We start from the raw sequence: 18817 nt of genomic DNA on the forward strand, positions 1-18817 counted from the left end.
CGGCCCCGCCCCGCCCCGCCCCGCCCCGCCCCGCGCCGCCCGGAGCGCGCCAGCCGCTCCGCTCCCAGTTGCTGCGGCCGCGCGTCGCCTAGGGCCGGGACGGCGGCACCGACCTGGAGCGGCAAGACCCGGCGGCGGGGGCGGGCGGAGCGCGTGGGGCGGCGGGCGCGGGCCGCGTCCATGGGCCTGCGGCAGGCGCTCGGCGGCCGTGCGGGCGGGCGGCGGGGACCTCGCGCTCTGTGAGGCCCGCGCCCGGGGCCGCCACGCGATGGTAGGCGCCCGCGTCCGGGCACCCGCGAGGCCCCGACCGCCGCGCGGCCCGGTGAGAGGCGGCCGGCCGCGGGGCATGCGGCGGCGCCCGCGCTGAGCGGCCCGCCAGCCGCCGTGCATGCTGCCGCCGCCGCCGCGCCGTCGGCTGTCCGCCGCGCAGCGCGCCGGGCCTGGCCGGGCCTCGGGGCCTGTGCCGCCGCCGCGCGACCATGTCGGCTGCCAAGGAGAACCCGTGCGGGAAGTTCCAGGCCAACATCTTCAACAAGAGCAAGTGTCAGAACTGCTTCAAGCCGCGCGAGTCCCATCTGCTCAACGACAAGGACCTGACGCAGGTGAGCGGGCCGCGCGGGCCTCGCGGGCGCGGGTGCGCCGGCCGGCGGGGGGCCGTGCGGGGTCCGCGGCGCGGCGCGGCGGGGAGCGCGCGGGCGGCGCGGACAAAGGGAGGCGCTCCGGTCGGCCGCGGGGCGCCTCCTCCCGCTCTCCGCGGCCCGGCCGTCGCGTGAGTCGTGCCGGGTGTGCCGAGACTCCAACGTGCCTGCTTCTCCGCGGAGGGGACACAGGGCTCGGGAGGGGCCCGCCGCTGCCAGGACCCCGGCGTCTGTCTTGGGGCTGGGCTCGGACTCGTCCGCCCGTGGCGGCTGAGGCCCGAGGACTGTGCGGTGGCCCGTGGGCGCCCCTCTGGTCTGGCGCAGCCGCCGTGTTCCCCGTCGTGGTCGCCGTCGGCGTCCGGAGAGCGGGGCAGGGTCCCGAAGGCTGGCACGAGCGTCCGGCCTTCGAACTTCGGCTGGGGGGCCCGCTGTCGGCGGGGGGCTGGGGCTCCTCCCCGCCGGGCGCGGAGTAGGGACTCGGGGTCGGAGGGCCGGGCCCCTTGCCTGGCCCTCGCTGTCGGGAGAGGGCTCGGACCCGTCCCGGAGCTCCCGGGTCGGCGTCAGAGCCGCCGCCTCCAACGACCCCGAGTCCTGGGCCCGTCCCTGGAGTGGCTTCGGAGAGGAGGGCTTTGTGTGGGTGACAGCGGCCTGGGAAGTTGGGCTGCGGTCCCCGGTGGCCCTTGGGGCCCTCAGCGGTCGCCTGCGCTCCCGGCGCCCAGGGTTCTCCGGAGCACGGGCAGGGCTTTCGGACGTGCGGGGTCCTTGCCTCCCTGACCGAGCCTCGTCTCCGTCTTCTCAGAAGGCGTCTGTGGCCCCTCCTCGCCGTCTTGCCCAGCCTCCATCTTCTAAGAGCTTTCCCTCCCCTCCCCGAACGAGACCAGGGGAGCTCCTTTCGCATTCCAGCCCGGTGTGACCCAGGTGTCGCCGTCCCTTTGCAGAAGAACCCCCGAGATGGAAAACATTGCTTTGAAGTGCCGCGCCTGGCTGTTTTTCATGGTGCTTAAGCGCTCCCAGGGTTTGACTTGTTTACATGGCAGAGCGGAGTCGGGTGGCAGGGCAGGGGTTGTGGCCTGGGATGTGGTGCCTTCCTCTGAGGTCAGGTTCCCAGCAGCCAGCGAAAGACCCCTTTTATCTAAAATCAAAAGCTTAACCAAACACTCAAGGCTGCAAAGTCATAGATTGTCAGGGCAGAAGGGCCAGGTCAGCTTGGGAAAGGGTGGAACTCAGTTTCCTGGTGAGTTTTCTGGGGTGGGGGGTGGGCTTTAAGGGAGGTTCTCTCTTCTTGACTGGACGCCTTTTTCTGGGAAGCAGTTTGTGTGCTGATGAGGGTCCTGGACCAGGAGTCAGGAGACTTTGCTTCTAATCTTGCTGTCACTTTCAGCTGCACGACCTTGAACAAGTCCCTTTGTATAGTTTCATTTCCTTTTCTGTGAATTGGGACTAGGGATCCCTGGCTTTACCACTCTCACCAGGCTGTCGTGGAAAGCAAGGAATGGTCTTATTCAACTTTTTTCTCTTACAATTTAAAAGACAGAAATTGCCTACCGAATAGTGAACTTGGGTTTAGGAAGTTTCTGGGCTTGGCAAGGGTTGTTCTGAGAGAGATTCATGGTTACTCCAAGCAACTGCCAAAATTGGTAAATTGGGTATTTACACCTCATCGGGCCTATTTTCTTATTCTTAAGCTTAGATAAACTAGAGTGAAATCTGCATATTTGAGTTGAATCTGTTAAAAATTAAAAAAAAGTCTGTTGATTATTTATTGGATTCAAGAGAGGTTGTCAAAAATTTGAAGTACTTTACTCCTTTCATTGTATTCGCAGTTTAATTGTGGATTTTGACACAGACCCGAGTCTTCCAGGGCACAGCTGGAACGGTAATTTCTCAAATAATGAGTGGGGTTGTTTGTGCTGGGAGAGATCAGGCCAGCCTTCTACCTCCTGGGATCTTTGAGGAAGAAACTGCTCTTGAAAAGAGGAGGAGGGAGACCCCAGGGCTGTTGCCAATAACCTTAGCTGCTGCTCTCTGCATCCGGCCCTCCCCCGGCCTCTTACTCTCATCCTCCTGGCTCCATCAGAAAACCTCAGCCAGTCGGTTCCCATCAGTCTGCCCCCTGGTTCCTGCTGCCCCTCCCCGCCCAGAGCTCGTTTAGACTGTCAAGGCTGGAAGATAGACCAGTGATCATTGAGGCCACCACCCTCTAAGGCGCTATCTTTCAAGAGTTTCAAAATGTGGTAATTTAGGAAGACTGTGTAAGAAAGATTGGAGGGGGAGAAACTAGAGCTGGTATTTTAATATTCTAATGTCAGGTATTAAGGATCTGACTTTAGATGATAGCAATGAAAATAAATGGGAGGGGATGGAGTTAAAAAATAATCACAAATGAAGAATTATCAGATCTTGGAAACTGAAAGCACGTGGGTGGTAAAGGAAAAGTCAAACATGACTTGAGATTTCAATTAATCTCAATTCCCTAGATTCTTATCTTTTACCCTAATAATTCATCCGGCTGTATTTTTATTTACTAAGTAGCATTTTGTACTTTAGATTTCTTTAATGGATTAATATTATCGTCTACTTTCTCTGGAGAAATACTTTACTCTTGTCTTTGAACTCCTAGAAGTAATTTAGGGTATTAAAATTGTTGTAGATTTCACAAGGTTGTTAGCTATCATAATCTTAATTAAAAAAAAATTGCAGAGACTATTAGCTGGATTTTTCCAGCGACTACTGAAAGAGCTTTGAGATAAGAAAACAGGCACAAACTATGAAGCCGAGGCAGGTAATTACTACTTTCTGTTGAAATCCCCAACAGTTGGGATTAGGCTTCTTTTGTGCCAAAACAATGGCAGTGTTTTCCAAGGTTTGTCCTAACCCTCTCCGTAGTGCCTGATTTGCTTGTCTTTTTTTTTTTTTAATATTTACCCCGTTGTAAAAACTGCTCTTGTTTCTTTGAATGTTTTCCTGCTGATGAACTAGATTGCTTTGAAAAATGTTTTATACGTTATCTTCAAAAATCATATTGCATCCAGGCAAGCTGATGAAGAATTCCAGATCCTGGCAAACTCCTGGCAATACTCCAGTGCATTTACCAACAGGATATTTTTTGCTATGGTGGATTTTGATGAAGGTTCTGATGTATTTCAGATGGTAAGATCTTTGGTTTATTCTATTAAGTAGGAATAGGTAAACTGGAAAAAGTGGAATACATCTTTTCCCATGGCCACAAGAAGTTAAATAGGACTTGTCTTATGTAAAATCTAGAATAGTTAGTGAAATAGAAACTAAACTTGAGCTAACCATGAAATGCAATGGTCAGCGCTAACCTTTTAGAATATGGAAATTGGGTAGTAATCAAGTAATTTTATATATGTTTTTTATTGTGGTAAAATATACATAAAAAATTACCATTTTCGCCATTTTTTTTTTTTTTTTTTAAAGATTGGCACCTAGGCTAACAACTGTTGCCAATCTTCCTTTTTTTTTTTAAGGATTGGCACCTGGGCTAACTGTTGCCAATTTTTTTTTCCTTCTCTTTTCTGCCTTATTTCCCAAACCTACCCCGGTACATAGTTGTATATCTTAGTTGCAGGTCCTTCTAGTTGTGGGATGTGGGACGTGGCCTGACGAGCGGTGCCATGTCCACACCCAGGATCCAAACCCTGGGCCGCCGCAGCGGAGCGCGCGAACTTAACCACTCGGCCACGGAGCCGGCCCCATTTAGCCATTTTGAAGTGTACAGTTTATCAAGTAACTTTGTAAATCACAGCATAAATCCCGCCATTGTGCCACCATTATGTAATATTGAAGTTCTTAGCATAGCTAGGCAGCTGTCTTTACCCCCTTGCTTCTTGTCTTAGTGGAAAAGCTCCTTGATCTTGTTCAAAGCTTAAGCCTTTTTCTGTGCCCTGGATCCCGTACCCACCCGCTCTGTCAATCATGACCTCTCTCACTTGTATTTTTTTTAATTAAGACTATTTTTTTAGAGCATTTTACAGGTTCACAGCAGAATTGAGGGGTAGATAAGAGATTTCCCATATACTCCCTGCCCTTACACATGGAGAGCCTCCCCTTTTATCAGCATCCCCAACCAGGGTGCTACATTTGTTACAGTTGATGAACCTACATTGACTCATGATAATCACCCGAGGTACATAGTTTACATTACAGTTCACTCTTGGTCATATACATTCTACTGGTTTGGGCAAATGTATAATGACATCTATCTGTTAACACGGTATCACAAAGGGTATTTTTACTGCCCTGAAAATCCTCTGTACTCTGCCAATTCATCCCTCCCCTCTAATCTTTGGTAATCACTGATCTTTTTACTATCTCCAGTTTTGCCTTTTCCAGAATGCCATATAGTGGGAATCATACAGTATGTAGACTTTTCAGATTGACTTATTTCACTTAGTAATAGGCATTTAAAGTTCCTCCATGTCTTTTCAGGGCTTGATAGCTCGTTTATTTTAAATGCTGAATAATATTCTATTGTCTAGATGTACCAGAGTTTCTTTATCCATCCACATACTGAGGGACATCTTGGTTGCTTCCAAGTTTTGGCAATTATGAGTAAACCTGCTGTAAACATCGGTGTGCAGGTTTTTGTGCAGACGGAAGTTTTCAGCTCCTTTGAGTAAATATCAAGGGGCACGATTGCTGGATCATATGGTAAGAGTATGTTTAGATTTGTAAGAAACTGCCAAAATATCTTCCAGAGTTGCTGTATCATTTTGCACTCCCAGCAGCAAAGAATGAGAGTTCCTATTGCTCCACATCCTCAGCATTGGGTGTTGTCAGTGTTCTGCTATTTGGCCATTCTAATAGGTGTTTGGTGGTATCTCGTTCTGATCTACATTTCCCTGATGAATTATGATGTGGAGCATCTTTTCAAATGCTTATTTGTCATCTGTATATCTTCTTTGGTGAGACATCTGTTAGGGTCTTGTGCGGGGGGCGTCTTTTGCTGAGGAAGATGAGCCCTGAGCTAACATATGTGCCAATCTTCCTCAATTTTTATTTTTTTAAGGAAGATTAGCTCTGAGCTAACATCTGCCGCCAATCCTCCTCTTTTTGCTGAGGAAGATTGGCCCTGAGCTAACATTCGTGCCTATCTTCCTCTGTATATGTGAGACGCCTACCACAGCATGGCTTGATAAGCAGTGCATAGGTCTGCACCCAGGATCTGAACTAGCGAACCCTGGGCCACTGAAGCAGAATGTGTGAACTTAACCGCTGTGCCATGGAGCTGGCCCCCAATATTCCTCTATTTTATATGTGGGTCACCACCACAGCATACCTGACGAGTGGTGTCAGTCCGTACCTGGGAACATGGGCCGCTGAAGCGAGGCAGACTGAACTCAACCACTAGGCCACAGGGCCAGCCCCCGTTGGGTCCCTTTTTAAATCAGATTGTTCTCTTATTGTTGAGTTTTAAGAGTTCTGTTTATATTTTAGATAATAATCATTTATCAGAAATGTCTTTTGCAAATTTTTTCTCCCATTCTGTGGCTTGTCATCTTGCTCTCTTGACTTTGTCTTTCAGAGAGCGGAAATTTTTAATTAAGTGCAACTTATCAATTATGTCTGTCATGGGTTGTGTCTTTGGTGTTTTATCTAAAAAGTCATCACTGTACCCAAAGTCATCTGGGTTTTCTCCTATGTTATCTTCTAGGAGTTTTATATTTTTCCCTTTTGCATTTAGGTCTATGATCCATTTTGAGTTAATTTTTGAGAAAAGTGTAAGATCCATGTCTAGATTAGGTGTTTTTTGTTTGTTTCTTTACTCATGGATGTCCAGTTGTTTTGACACCATTTGTTGAGATGACTATCCTTTTTGCATTTAACTGCCTTTTCTTTTTTGTCAAATATCAGTTGGCTGTATTTATGTGGGTCTATTTCTGGGCTCTCCATTCCTTTCCATTGATCTGTTTGTCTTTTCTTTGCCAATCCCACACTTTCTTGATTACTTGTAGCCTGAAGTTGGGTAGTGTCAGTCCTCCAACTTTGTTCTTCAATATTGTGTTTGCTGTTCTGGGTTTGCCTCTTCATATAAACTTTAGCATCAGTTTGTCAATACCCACAAAATTGCTTGCTCGGATTTTGATTGGGATAGCACTGAATCTATAGATGAAGTTAGGAAGAACTGGGATCTTGACAATATTGAGTCTTCTTCTCCATGAACATGGAGTGTCTCTGCATTTCTTTAGTTCTTTGATTTCTTTCATCACAGTTTTGTAGTTTTCCATGTATACATCTTGTACATGTTTTCCCGAATTTATCTCTAAGCATTTCATTTTTGAGGATGGTGATATAAATGATGTGTTTTTAATTTCAAATTTCTCTTGTTCATTGCTGGTATAGAAGAAAGCAGTTCACTTTTGTATATTAACCTTGTATCCTGCAACCTTGTGGTAATCCCTTGTTAGTTTCAGGAGTTATCTTGGTTTATTTTTTCAGATCTTCTAAATAGATGATCATGTCATCTTTGAACAAAAACAGCTTTCTTTCTTCCTTCCCAATCTATATGCTTTTTATTTCCTTTTCTTGTCTTATTGCATTAACTAGAAATTCCAGTACGATGTTGAAAAGGAGTAATGAGAGGGGACATCCTCGTACCTGATCTTAGTGGGATAGCTTTGAGTTTCTCATCATTGAGTATGATGTTAGCTGTAGGATTTTTGTAGATATTCTTTATCAAGTTGAGCAAGTTCCTGTCTACTCCTTGATTACTGAGAGTTTTTATCATGAATAGGTTTGGATTTTGTCAAATGCTTTTCCTGAACCTATTGAAATGATCATGTGGGGTTTTTTTTAGCCTATTGATGTGATGGATAACATTAATTAACTTTTGAGTGTTGAACCAGCCTTGCATACTTGTGATAAATCCTACTTGGTCATGGTGTATAATTCTTTTTATGTGTTGTTGATTTCATGTGCTAATTTTTTTTTCTTAGGATTGGCAGCTGAGCTAACATCTGTTGCCAATCTTTTTTTTTCTTCTCCCCAAAGCCCCCCAGTACATAGTTGTACATTCTAGTTGTAGGTCCTTCTGGTTGTGCTGTATGGGACACTGCCCCAGCATGGCTTGATGAACGGTGCCATGTCTGTGCCCAGGATCCGAACCAGGGAAACCCTGGCCCAGTGAAGCGGCGTGGAGGAACTCAACCACTCGTCCATGGGGCCAGCCCTTAATTTTTTTTTTATATGAGTACAGCACATGAGATATTTATTATATAGACATACACAAGAGGGAGTATATTGCAGCACTGTTTTATATTGGACCTTTTTTTATTGAGGTTATGATAGTTTGCAACACTGTGAAATTTCAGTTGTACGTTATTGTCAGTCACCATACAGATGCACCCTTCACCCTTTGTGCCCACCCCCCAGCCTCCTTCCCCCAGTAACCACTAAGCAGTTCTCTTTGTGCATGTGTTTGTTCGTCTTCCATATTTGAATGGAATCATACAGTGTTTATCTTTCTCTGCCTGGCTTACTTCACTTAACATAAAACCTTCAAGGTCCATCCATGTTGTTGCAAGTGGGATGATTTTGTCTTTTTTTTTATGGCTGAGTAGTACTCCATTGTCTGTGTATAACACATCTTCTTTATCCAGTCATCAGTTGATGGGCGCTTGAGTTGCTTCCACATCTTGGCTGTTGTGAATAATGCTGCAGTGAACATAGGGGTGCATAAGTTTCTTTGAATTGTTGATTTCATGTTCTTTGGATAAATACCCAGTAGTGGGATACTGTGTTATTTCTATTTTTAATGTTTTGAAAAATATTCATACTGTTTTTCCATAGTTGCTGCACCAGTTTGCATTCCCACCAGCAGTGTATGAGGGTTCCCTTTTCTCCACACCCTCTCCAACATTTGTTCTTTTTTGTCTTGGTGATTATAGCCGTTCTGACAGGTGTAAGGTGATACTTAGTGTAGTTTTGATTTGCATTCTCCTGATGATTAGTGATGTTGAACATCTTTTCATGCGCCTGTTGGCCATCTGCTTTGGAGAAATGTCTGTTCAAATCCTCTGCCCATTCTTTTTATTGGGTTATTTTTTGGTTTTTGAATTATGTGAGTTCTTTATATATATTTTGGAGATTAATGACTTGTTGGATATATGGTCAGCCAATATTTTCTCCCAGTTGGTGGGTTGTCTTTTCGTTTTCTTCCTGGTTTCCTTTGCATGCAGAAGCTCTTTAGTCTGATGGAACCCCATATGTTTGTTGTTGTTCTTTCTCTCTAACAACAGTGAATTTGGTAGACCAGTTTCCTTAAGGATTTCTAGATTGAGATACATGCTTTCGTAGATTATCCTTCGCTAATGTTGTCACCCATTAGTTTAGTCAAAACAGCCAAGGTAGATGAGTGGATGAATGGCTGTTTTCAATGGTTATCTAGCTTCTGTCCCAGTCAGTAAACACTGTAAGTAGTTTCTTTTTGCTGCTAAATAGTTGATTTGAAACAGTTACCCAGACATGATAAGTTCTATGAGACTGGGCAATAGTACATTTTCAAACATGGAGTAGAAACATAGGACAGGATGTAAAGAGATCTGGCTTTTAAACAGGTTTTAGTCCTTACTCTTTCTGTCTAGCTTTGTGACCATAGGGCAGTCGCCTGAACCTCTCTGTACCCATTTATTTATTCTAATGTGAGTGCATTGTACTAAATCACCTCAGTGTCCCTTCCAGCACTACTGTTGTATGATGCAAAATATTAAAGATGTATTTACATTTTGAATAGAGATCATTTGTGATATTTAGGTTTGGTGTTAAATTAAATCAGCTGAAATGCAGGATGTTTTGTGGTCAGATTTCTGAAGAAGCTGTGAAATGCTTATGGGGGCCTTTATAGCTGCTAATTGTATAATAATATGCATTGAAATATTTTTTAGAAAGGATACACTTGGAACCAATATGTTAATATCAGATGTTGATTCAAATGGGTTCTGCCGAATTATGAACAAGGATGAGATCAACAATGGTACCAGTGTACTAATATTATAGAAAGTCAAAGCCCAAGGGAACTTCGATGCCATTTAATCAGCCCCTTCATTTTGACTGCTAAAGAAAACTCGCCCTAAAGAGATGAAGCAATTTACTGAAGGTTATTCCACGGAAATGCCTTCAGGTTTCCCATTTTGCTGCATATTCCCTATGGATTAGGTTGTCTTGGAGATTCAAATTACTCCCTGGAGACACGAAAACTGCAGTTAATCGACCTTGACCGCAGTTAATCGACCTTGGTTGCTTCCTGACATCTGAATTGTTGGGAGAAGGATCCTAATTAGAGACATTAGCCCGGAGGGGCTGATGCAGGTTTTAGCAGTAAGGAGGAGTTTTGATTGACTCCTTTTAATACGTGAAAGTAGAATTTGGGTGGGGAGACAGCAGCAGAAGCCTAGAGATTACTCTTCAGAACTCTTCGTACTTCCTTTCACTCTCAACTTTCCGTGGGCGTAATTAGGGGAAAAAGTACTGATGACTGTCAATCATAAGATAAATACAAATCAAAATCACAGTGGCATACCACCTCACACCCATTAGGATGGCTACAATCAAAAGAACAAACTGAATGTTGGCAAGGATAGAGAGAAATTGGAACCCTCGTGCACTGCTGCGTAGTGGGAATATAAAATGGTGCAGCTGCTATGGAAAATAGTATGGCAATTCCTCAAAAAATTAAAAGTAGAATTACCATATGATCCAGCAATTCCTCTTCTGGGTACATGTCCAAAAGAATTAGAAGCAGAATCTCAAAGAGATATTTGTACCACTACGTTCATAACAGCATTATTCACAATAGCCAAAAAGTAAAAGCAACCCAAGTGTTCATCGACAGGTGAATGGACAAAGAAAACGTGGTATATACGTGTAAGGGAATGTCGACGAAAATAATCCATAGCCAATCTATAAATGAAAATTTGGGTGAGTTTATTCTGAGCTTAAAGCTGAGGATTATAACCCGGGAGAGTCTTCCCACAAAGGAACAGAGCACTCCAAAGAAGTCGGGGTATAAGGGTGGTTATATACCCTCAAAGAGGATGTTTCACATAGGATTGAAATGTCCCTTTTACAATAGTCGCGAGACTGCTCTGTCGGCACAGCGGATTGATGGAAATAGCAGGTAGGTCTGCTGTCTTGGTGAACACAGCAGGGTGGCAGTCTGTTGTCTCCAGCTGGGTGGTCACAGGTGAGCTGGGAGGTGAGTGCAGCAATCAGTTCCCAGCCTAAGGAAAAATGCTTATCCCTAAGGAAATGCTAATGTGGGGGAAAGTTGCACCTTTATCTCAAGGGCCTTTGTTCTGGCCATAGGAAATGTCTAAGTAGATATGCAATGCGTGCTCAATAGCCACAGTCAGGCCCTTTTGAAAAAAAAAAAAGTCAGGCCGAATTAGTTTTATACCAAATGGCTTCCTCATATACTCCAATGTATCCTATTGCTTGCCATTTTTATTTGTCAGGAATATTACTCTGCTTTAAAATGAAGGAAATTCTGACACATACTATCACATGGATAAACCTTGAGGACGTTATGCTGAATGAAATAAGCCAGTCACAAAAGACGACAAATACTGTATGATTGCACTTATATGAGGCGCCTACGGTAGTCAAATTTGATGCGGGGTCGGTGAGCCGAGGAGTCGAAAGAAAGATTTCTTAGACTCTTAAGATCTGGCAGTAGTGCTCTTTTATTTAGAGAATAGTGTGGAATAGCATGGGGACAGGACCCATGGGCAGTCAGAGCTTCTGCTGCTGCCGCTTCTGCTGCCCCCGCTGGCATGGGGACAGAGCCCATGGGCAGGCAGAGCTGGTGTGTGGGGACAGGACCCACGGGCAGTCAGAGCTCCTGCTGCTGCCTCTGCTGCCCCCGCTGGCATGGGGACAGGACCCATGGGCAGGCAGAGCTGGTGTGTGGGGACAGGACCCACGGGCAGTCAGAGCTCCTGCTGCTGCCTCTGCTGCCCTCGCTGGCATGGGGACAGGACCCATGGGCAGGCAGAGCCGCTGCTGCTGCCCCCGCTGGCATGAGGACAGGACCCATGGGCAGGCAGAGCTGGTGCGTGGGGACAAGACCCACGGGCAGTCAGAGCTCCTGCTGCTGCCCCGAGTTGAGGGTTAGGGCTAAATTTAAGGCATAGGTATATGATTCATCTCTTTACAAGACAAAGGAAAGAACATGAAAAAAAGTTAAAATGGTATCAGTGCAGGTGGGGTCTGGTCATTGGGTGATCCCATGACTTTTAGACAAGAATCAAATTGGATTAAATAAAGGTTAGAAAGGTTAGACGCCACCACCCTAAACCAGTTACATGAGATTGCCAGACAGCAACCAACTTAAGTTCTTGCCTCTGGCATTGATTAAGAGCTTCTAGAGATAAGACCATCCCCCCTTCTTCCTGGCACAGAGAGGGAGGCATCTTCACAGATAGAGGTTTCCCTTAGAAATGTAAATGTTTCCCAACAAAGGGGCAAACAAATTCCACTCCTTGGAGCCTGAATCTCATCTGTAGTTTTAAAACTAACCAGCCTAAAAATCCTCATCATAAGCCATTTTAAAATTAAGCAGCCTAAAAATCCTCATCAAAATTCATAGAGACAGACACAATGGTGGTTGCCAGGGGCTGGGAGAAGCGAGAATAGGGAGTTATTTTTTAATGGATATAGTGTTTCAATTTTGCAAGATGAAAAGAATTCTGGAGGTTGCACAATAGTGTGATGAACTTAACGCTACTGAACTGTACGTTTACAAATGGCAAAGATGGTCAATTTCTGTATATTGTGCCACAGTTCAAAATTAAAACAGACACTAATGCCTTGGCCCGGACTCCGTATTGATGAATCCTCGCTGACACCACTTTGTATTTGGTCATTGTCCTGAAAATGTGAGTATAGCTGGATAGAGTAGGACTCGTGGTGGAAATGTTGAAGCATGATCTTCAGGCTCTTCTGGGTGACAATTTAGGGGCATTCAAATAAACCCTGCCTGCAGAATCAGTGGTGACTAGTATATTTCTGTTTTTTTTCTTTTCTTTGTGAGGAAGATTCACCCCGAGCTAACATCCCTGGCCAATCCCCCCCTTTTTTTTTCTTTGCGTGAGGAAGATTAACCCCGAGCTAGTATCTGTGCTGATCTTCCCCTACTTTGTACATGGGATGCCTACACAGCATGACTGACGAGTGGAATAGGTCTGCACCTGGGATCCGAACCCGCGAACCCCCCAGGCAGCTGAAGCAAAGCACACAGAACTTTAACCTACTGAGCCGTGGGGCTGGCCCCTGATTAGTGTATTCCAGTGAGTGCTTTGTATCCTTTTGTGTGTGTCGGGGAGGGGGAGGGGCAGGCAGCAAACAAAGATTGGCCCTGAGCTAGTCTGTTGCCAATCTTCCTCTCTTCTTGAGGAAGATTGTCCCTGAACTAAAATTCGTGCTAATCTTCCTCTATCTTGTATGTGGGATTGCCACTAGAGCATGGCTTGATGAGACATGTGTAGGCTGTGCCTGGAATCTGAACCATGAACCCCAGGCTGCCAAAGCAGAGTACGCAAACTTAACCACTATGCCACCGGACCAGCCCCTCATTGTTCTTTTAATGTGCAATTTCCTGATGACATATGATGTTGAGCATTTTTTATGTTTATTTGCCATCAGCATATCTTCTTTGATGAGGTGTCTGTTCAGTTCTTTTGCCCATTTTTAAGTTGAGTCTTTGTTTTCTTATTGTTGAGTTGTAAGAGTTCTTTGCATATCTTGGATATCAGTCCTTTATTAGATATATCTTGTAAAGATTTTCTCCCAGTCTCTGGCTTATCTTTTCATTCTCTTAACAGTGTCTTTTGCAGAGCAGAAGTTTTTAATTAATAATAAAATCCAAGTTATCAATTTTTTCTTTAATAGATCATGCTTTTTGTGTTGCATCTGAGAAGTCATTGCCAAATTCACAATCCCCTAGATTTTCTCCCATTTTGCTTATAGGAGTTTATAGTTTTGTATTTTAAATTTAGATCTGTATCCATTTTGAGTTAATTTTTATGAAAAGTGCAAGGTCTGTGTCTAGCTTTGCTTTCTTTGCATGTAAATGTCCAGTTCTTCTAGCACCATTTGTTGAAAAGACTGTCCTCTCCCCATTGAACTGCCTTTGGTCCTTTGTCAGAGATCAGTTGACTCTGTGCGGGTTATTTCTGGGCCCTCTATTCTGTTCCACTGATCTATCTGTGCATTCTTCCACGAATACTACACTGCCTTAATATTGAAATTACGTCCATTGTTTGAATAGGAAATCCACTCAGATGGTACAAAATATAAGCGGGACGAAGAGTATATAGTGAAGTATAGTGAAGGCGCCTCCTGCCCTGTTCCCCCAGCTACCAGATTACTTTCCCAAGGCTGCCACCATTATCAAGCGTAATTTTCATTCTTTCCGAGTTATTTCACTTTTTATCTTATCTTCTCTCTCCTCTCCTCACTCACCCCTAACACAAATGTTAAAATACTATGCACAGTGTTATGTGACTTGCTTTTTCTTTTCATTAATGGTATAACTAGGAAAACATCTCACATATCTGTACATCCTGCCCTGCCTTCTTTAAAAAAGTTTTTATTGTGGCAAAAAAGCCCACAAAACATTCCATTTACCACTTTAACCATTTTCAGTGTGCAGTTCGGTAGTGTTAAGTATCTCCACATTGTTGTGCGACAGATCTTTCAAACCGCATAATCTCGCAGAACTGAAACTCTATACCCATTAAACACTAATGCCCCCTCCCTAACCCTTGTCAACCACTTTTCTACTTTCTGTTTCTATGATTTTGACTATTTTAGATATTTCATAGGAATGGAATCATAAAGCATTTGTCCTTTTGTGACTGGTTTATTTCCCTTAGCGTGATATCCTCGAGGTTCGTTCATGTCGTAGCACATGAAAGGATTGCCTTCTTTTTTAAGGCTGCATAATATTCCATTGTGTGTGTATGTATTGATGTATGTATGTATGTATATATGTATGTATGCATATCACATTTTCTTTTTTATATATATGTTCTTTATTTTATTGAGGTCATAATAGCTTATAACATTGTGAAATTTCAGTTGTACGTTATTATTTGTCAGTTATCATATATATATGTGCCCTTTACTTCTTTTGTCCACTTCCCAACGCCCTCCTGCTCTGGTAACCACTAATCTGTTCTCTTTGTCCATATATTTGTTTATCTTCCACATATGAGTGAAATCATTTGGTGTTTTTCTTTCTCTGCCTGGTCTATTTAGCTTAACATAATAGTCTCAAACTCCGTCCATGTTGTTGCAAATGGGACGGTTTTGTCTTTTTCTATGGCTGAGTAGTATTCCATTGTGTGTATATATACCACATCTTCTTTATCCATTCGTCAGTCGATGGGCACTTGGGTTGACTTCTGTATCTTGGCTATAGTGAATAATGCTGCAATGAACATAGGAGTGCATAAGTCTCTTTGAATTGTTGATTTCAAATTATTTGGATAAATACCCAGTAGTGGGATAGCCAGGTCATATGGTATTTCTTTTTTTCTTTTTTTTCTTTTCTTTTAAGATTGGCACCTGGGCTAACAACTGTTGCCAGTCTTTTTTTTTTTCTGCTTTATCTCCCCAAACCCCCCTGTACACAGTTGTATATCTTAGTTGCAGGTCCCTCTGTTTGTGGGATGTGGGACACCGCCTCAACGTGGCCTGACGAGCGGTGCCATGTCCACGCCCAAGATCTGAACCCTGGGCTGCCGCAGCAGAGCGCGCGAACTTAACCACTCGGCCGTGGGACTGGCCCCAACCAATCTTCTTCTTTTTTTTTTTTTCCTTCTTCTTCTCTCCAAAGCCCCCCAGTATATTCTAGTTGTGAGTACCTCTGGTTGTGCTATGTGGGATGCCATTTCAGCATGACCTGATGAGCGGTGGCATGTCCGCACCCAGGATCCAAACCTATGAAACCCTGGGCCACCGAAGCAGAGCACGTGAACCCAACCGCTCGGCCACGGGGCCAGCCCCCATATGGTATTTCTATTTTTACTTTTTTGATAAATCTCCATGCTGCTTTCTATATTAGCTGCACCAGTTTGCATTCCCACCAGCAGTGTAGGAGGGTTCCCTTGTCTCCACATCCTCTCCAACATTTACTGTTTTTTGTCTTGGTGATTATAGCCCTTCTAACAGGTGTAAGGTGGTATCTCATTGTAGTTTTGATTTTCATTTCCCTAATAATTAGTTACGTTGAACATCTTTTCATGTGCTTATTGTATATCTTCTTTGGGAAAATGTCTGTTTGTATCCTCTGCCCATTTTTTGATCAGGTTGTTTGTTTTTTGGTTGAGTTGTATGAGTTCTCTATATATTTTGGAGATTAACCTCTTGTCAGATATATGATTTGCAAATATTATCTCCCAGTTGGTGGGTTGTCTTTTCATTTGCTTCATGGCTTTCCTTGCCTTGCAGAAGCTTTTTAGTCTGATGTAGGCCCATTTGTTTATTTTTTCTTTTGTTTCTCTTGCCTGAAGAGACATAGTATTTGAAAAGGTCCTTCTAAGACTCATGTCAAAGAGTGCACTACCTATGTTTTCTTCTAGGAGTTTTATGGTTTCACATCTTACATTCAAGACTTCACTCCATTTTGGGTGATTTTTGTGTATGATGCAAGATAATGGTCTACTTTCATTCTTTTGCATGTGGCTGTCCAGTTTTCCCAACACCATTTATTGAAGAGACTTTCCTTTCTCCACTGTATATTCTTGGCACCTTTGTCAAAGATTAGCTGTCCATAGATGTGTGGTTTTCATTCTGGGCTTTCAATTCTATTGCATTGATATGTGTGCCTGTTTTTGTACTAGTTACCATGCTGTTTTGATCACTGTAGCTTTGTAGTATGTTTTGAAGTCAGGGATTGTGATGCCTCCAGCTTCGTTCATCTTTCTCAGCATTGCTTTAGAAATTTGGGGTCTTTTGTTACCCCATATGAATTTTAGGATTCTTTGTTTTATTTCTGTGAAGAATGTCATTAGGATTCTAACTGGGATTGCATTGAATGTGTAGATTGCTTTAGGTATTATGGGCATTTTAACTATGTTTACTCTTCAGATCCATGAGCATGGAGTATCTTTCCCTTTCTTTATGTCATCATCGATTTCTTTCAATGATGTCTTGTAGTTTTCAGTGTATAGATCTTTTACCTCCTTGGTTAAATTTATTCCTAGATATTTTGTTCTTTTTGTTGTGATTGTAAATGGGATTGTATTCTTGAGTTCTCTTTCTGTTAGTTCGTTATTAGAGCATAGAAATGCAACTGATTTTTGTAAGTTGATTTTGTACCCTGCAGCTTTGCTGTAGTTCTTGATTAGTTCTAATAGTTTTCCAATGGATTCTTTAGAGTTTTCTACATATAAAATCATGTCATCTGCAAACAGGGAGAGTTTCTCTTCTTTCTTTCTAATTTGGACAACTTTTTTTTTCTTGCCTAATTGCTCTGGCCAAAACCTCCACTACTATGTTGAATAGGAGTGGCGAGAGTGGGCACCCTTGTCTTGTTCCTGTTCTCAGAGGGATGGCTCTTAGTTTTTCCTTGTTGAGTATGATGTTGGCTGTGGGTTTGTCATATATGGCCTTTATTATGTTGAGGTACTTTCCTTCTATACCCATTTTATTGAGAGTTTTTATTGTAAAAGGGTGTTGGATCTTGTCAAATGCTTTTTCTGCATCTATTGAGATGATCATATGATTTTTATTCCTCATTTTCATAATATGGTGTATCACATTGATTGATTGGTGGATGTTTAACCATCTGTGCATCCCTGGTGTAAATCTCACTTGATCATGGTGTATAATCTTTCTGATGTATTGCTGTATTCGGGTTGCCAATATTTTGTTGAGGTATATCACGTTTTCTTTATTCACTCATCGTAAAAGGACGTTTGGATTGTTTCCCCCTTTGGCTATTGTGAATAATGCTACCATAAACATCAGTATCAAATATCTCTCTGAGACCCTGCTTTCTTTTGTTTTAGGTATGCATCCAGAAGTGGAAGTGTTAGACCATATGGTAATCCTATTTTTAACTTTTTGAGGAACCTCCATACTGTTTTCCACAGCAGCCACACCATTTTACATCCCCACCAACAGTGCATAAGTGTTCCCTTTCACCACATCCTCACCAGCATTTATTCCTGTCTTTTTATCATAGCCATTCCAACAGGCAGGAGGTAATATCTCATTGTTGTTTTGATTTGAATTTCTCTTATGATTTGTGATGCTGAGCATCTTTTCATATGTTTGTTGGCCATTTGTATATCTGCTTTGGGGAATTGTCTATTCAAGTCCTTTACCAATTTTTTTAATGGAGTTATTTGTTTTTTGGTGTTAAATTGTACAAGTGCCTTATATATTCTGGATATTAACCCCTTATCAATATATGATTTGCAAGTATTTTCTCCTATTCCGTAGGTTGTCTTTTTTTTTTAAAGATTGGCAACTGAGCTAACAACTGTTGCCAATCTTTTTTTTTTCTTCCCAAAGACCCCCACTACATAGTTGCATATTCTAGTTGTGAGTGCCTCTTGTTGTGCTGTGTGGGATGCTGCCTCAGCATGACCTGATGAGTGGTGCCATGTCTGTGCCCAGGATCCGAACTGGCGGAACCCTGGGCCATGGAAGTAGAGCGCACAAACTTAACCACTCAGCCAGGGGGCCGGCCCCAGTAGGTTGTCTTTTCATTCTGTTGATAGTTTCCTTTGATGTGCAGAAGTTTTTAAGCTTGATATACAGTCATGCATTGCTTAAAGATGGGGAAGTCTGAGAACTGCATCATGTGGTGGTTTCCTAGTTGTGCAGAGATCATAGAGTGCACTTACACAAACCTAGATGGTATAGCCTACTACACACCTAGGCTGTATGGTATTAATCTTATGGGACCACTGTTGTACATGTGGTCCGTTGTTAACTGAAACGTTGTTATGTGGCACACGACTGTAGTCTCATTTGTCTATTTTACTTTTGTTGCCTGTGCTTTTGGTGTCATATCCAAGAAACCATTGTCAAATCTAACGTCCTGAATCTTCCCCCTATGTTTTCTTCTAGGAATTTTATAGGTTTAGGTCTTTAATCCATTTTGAGGTAATTTTTGTATATGGTGTAAGTTGAGGGTCCAACTT

The 18817-nt window shown here is 43.5% G+C and overlaps 1 protein-coding gene across 5 annotated transcripts in view; it reads left to right on the forward strand.

Annotated features, from left to right (window-relative positions):
- The first annotated feature begins 248 nt into the window (after nt 1–248).
- LOC138919310 (serine/threonine-protein phosphatase 2A regulatory subunit B'' subunit beta-like) overlaps nt 249–18817 on the forward strand; it is a 132685-nt gene continuing 114116 nt past the window's right edge. The window contains exon 1 of one of the 5 annotated variants that reach the window (XM_070244042.1): nt 249–602. In XM_070244042.1, coding sequence (XP_070100143.1) covers nt 389–602 — 214 coding nt within the window. In that variant the 5' untranslated portion in view covers nt 249–388. The remainder of the gene's footprint in view (nt 603–18817) is intronic. The other 4 variants (XM_070244043.1, XM_070244044.1, XM_070244045.1 and 1 more) reach the window with 4 other exon arrangements.

This window comes from Equus caballus, chromosome 20 (assembly GCF_041296265.1).
Source record: "Equus caballus isolate H_3958 breed thoroughbred chromosome 20, TB-T2T, whole genome shotgun sequence".
Classification (NCBI taxonomy): domain Eukaryota; kingdom Metazoa; phylum Chordata; class Mammalia; order Perissodactyla; family Equidae; genus Equus; species Equus caballus.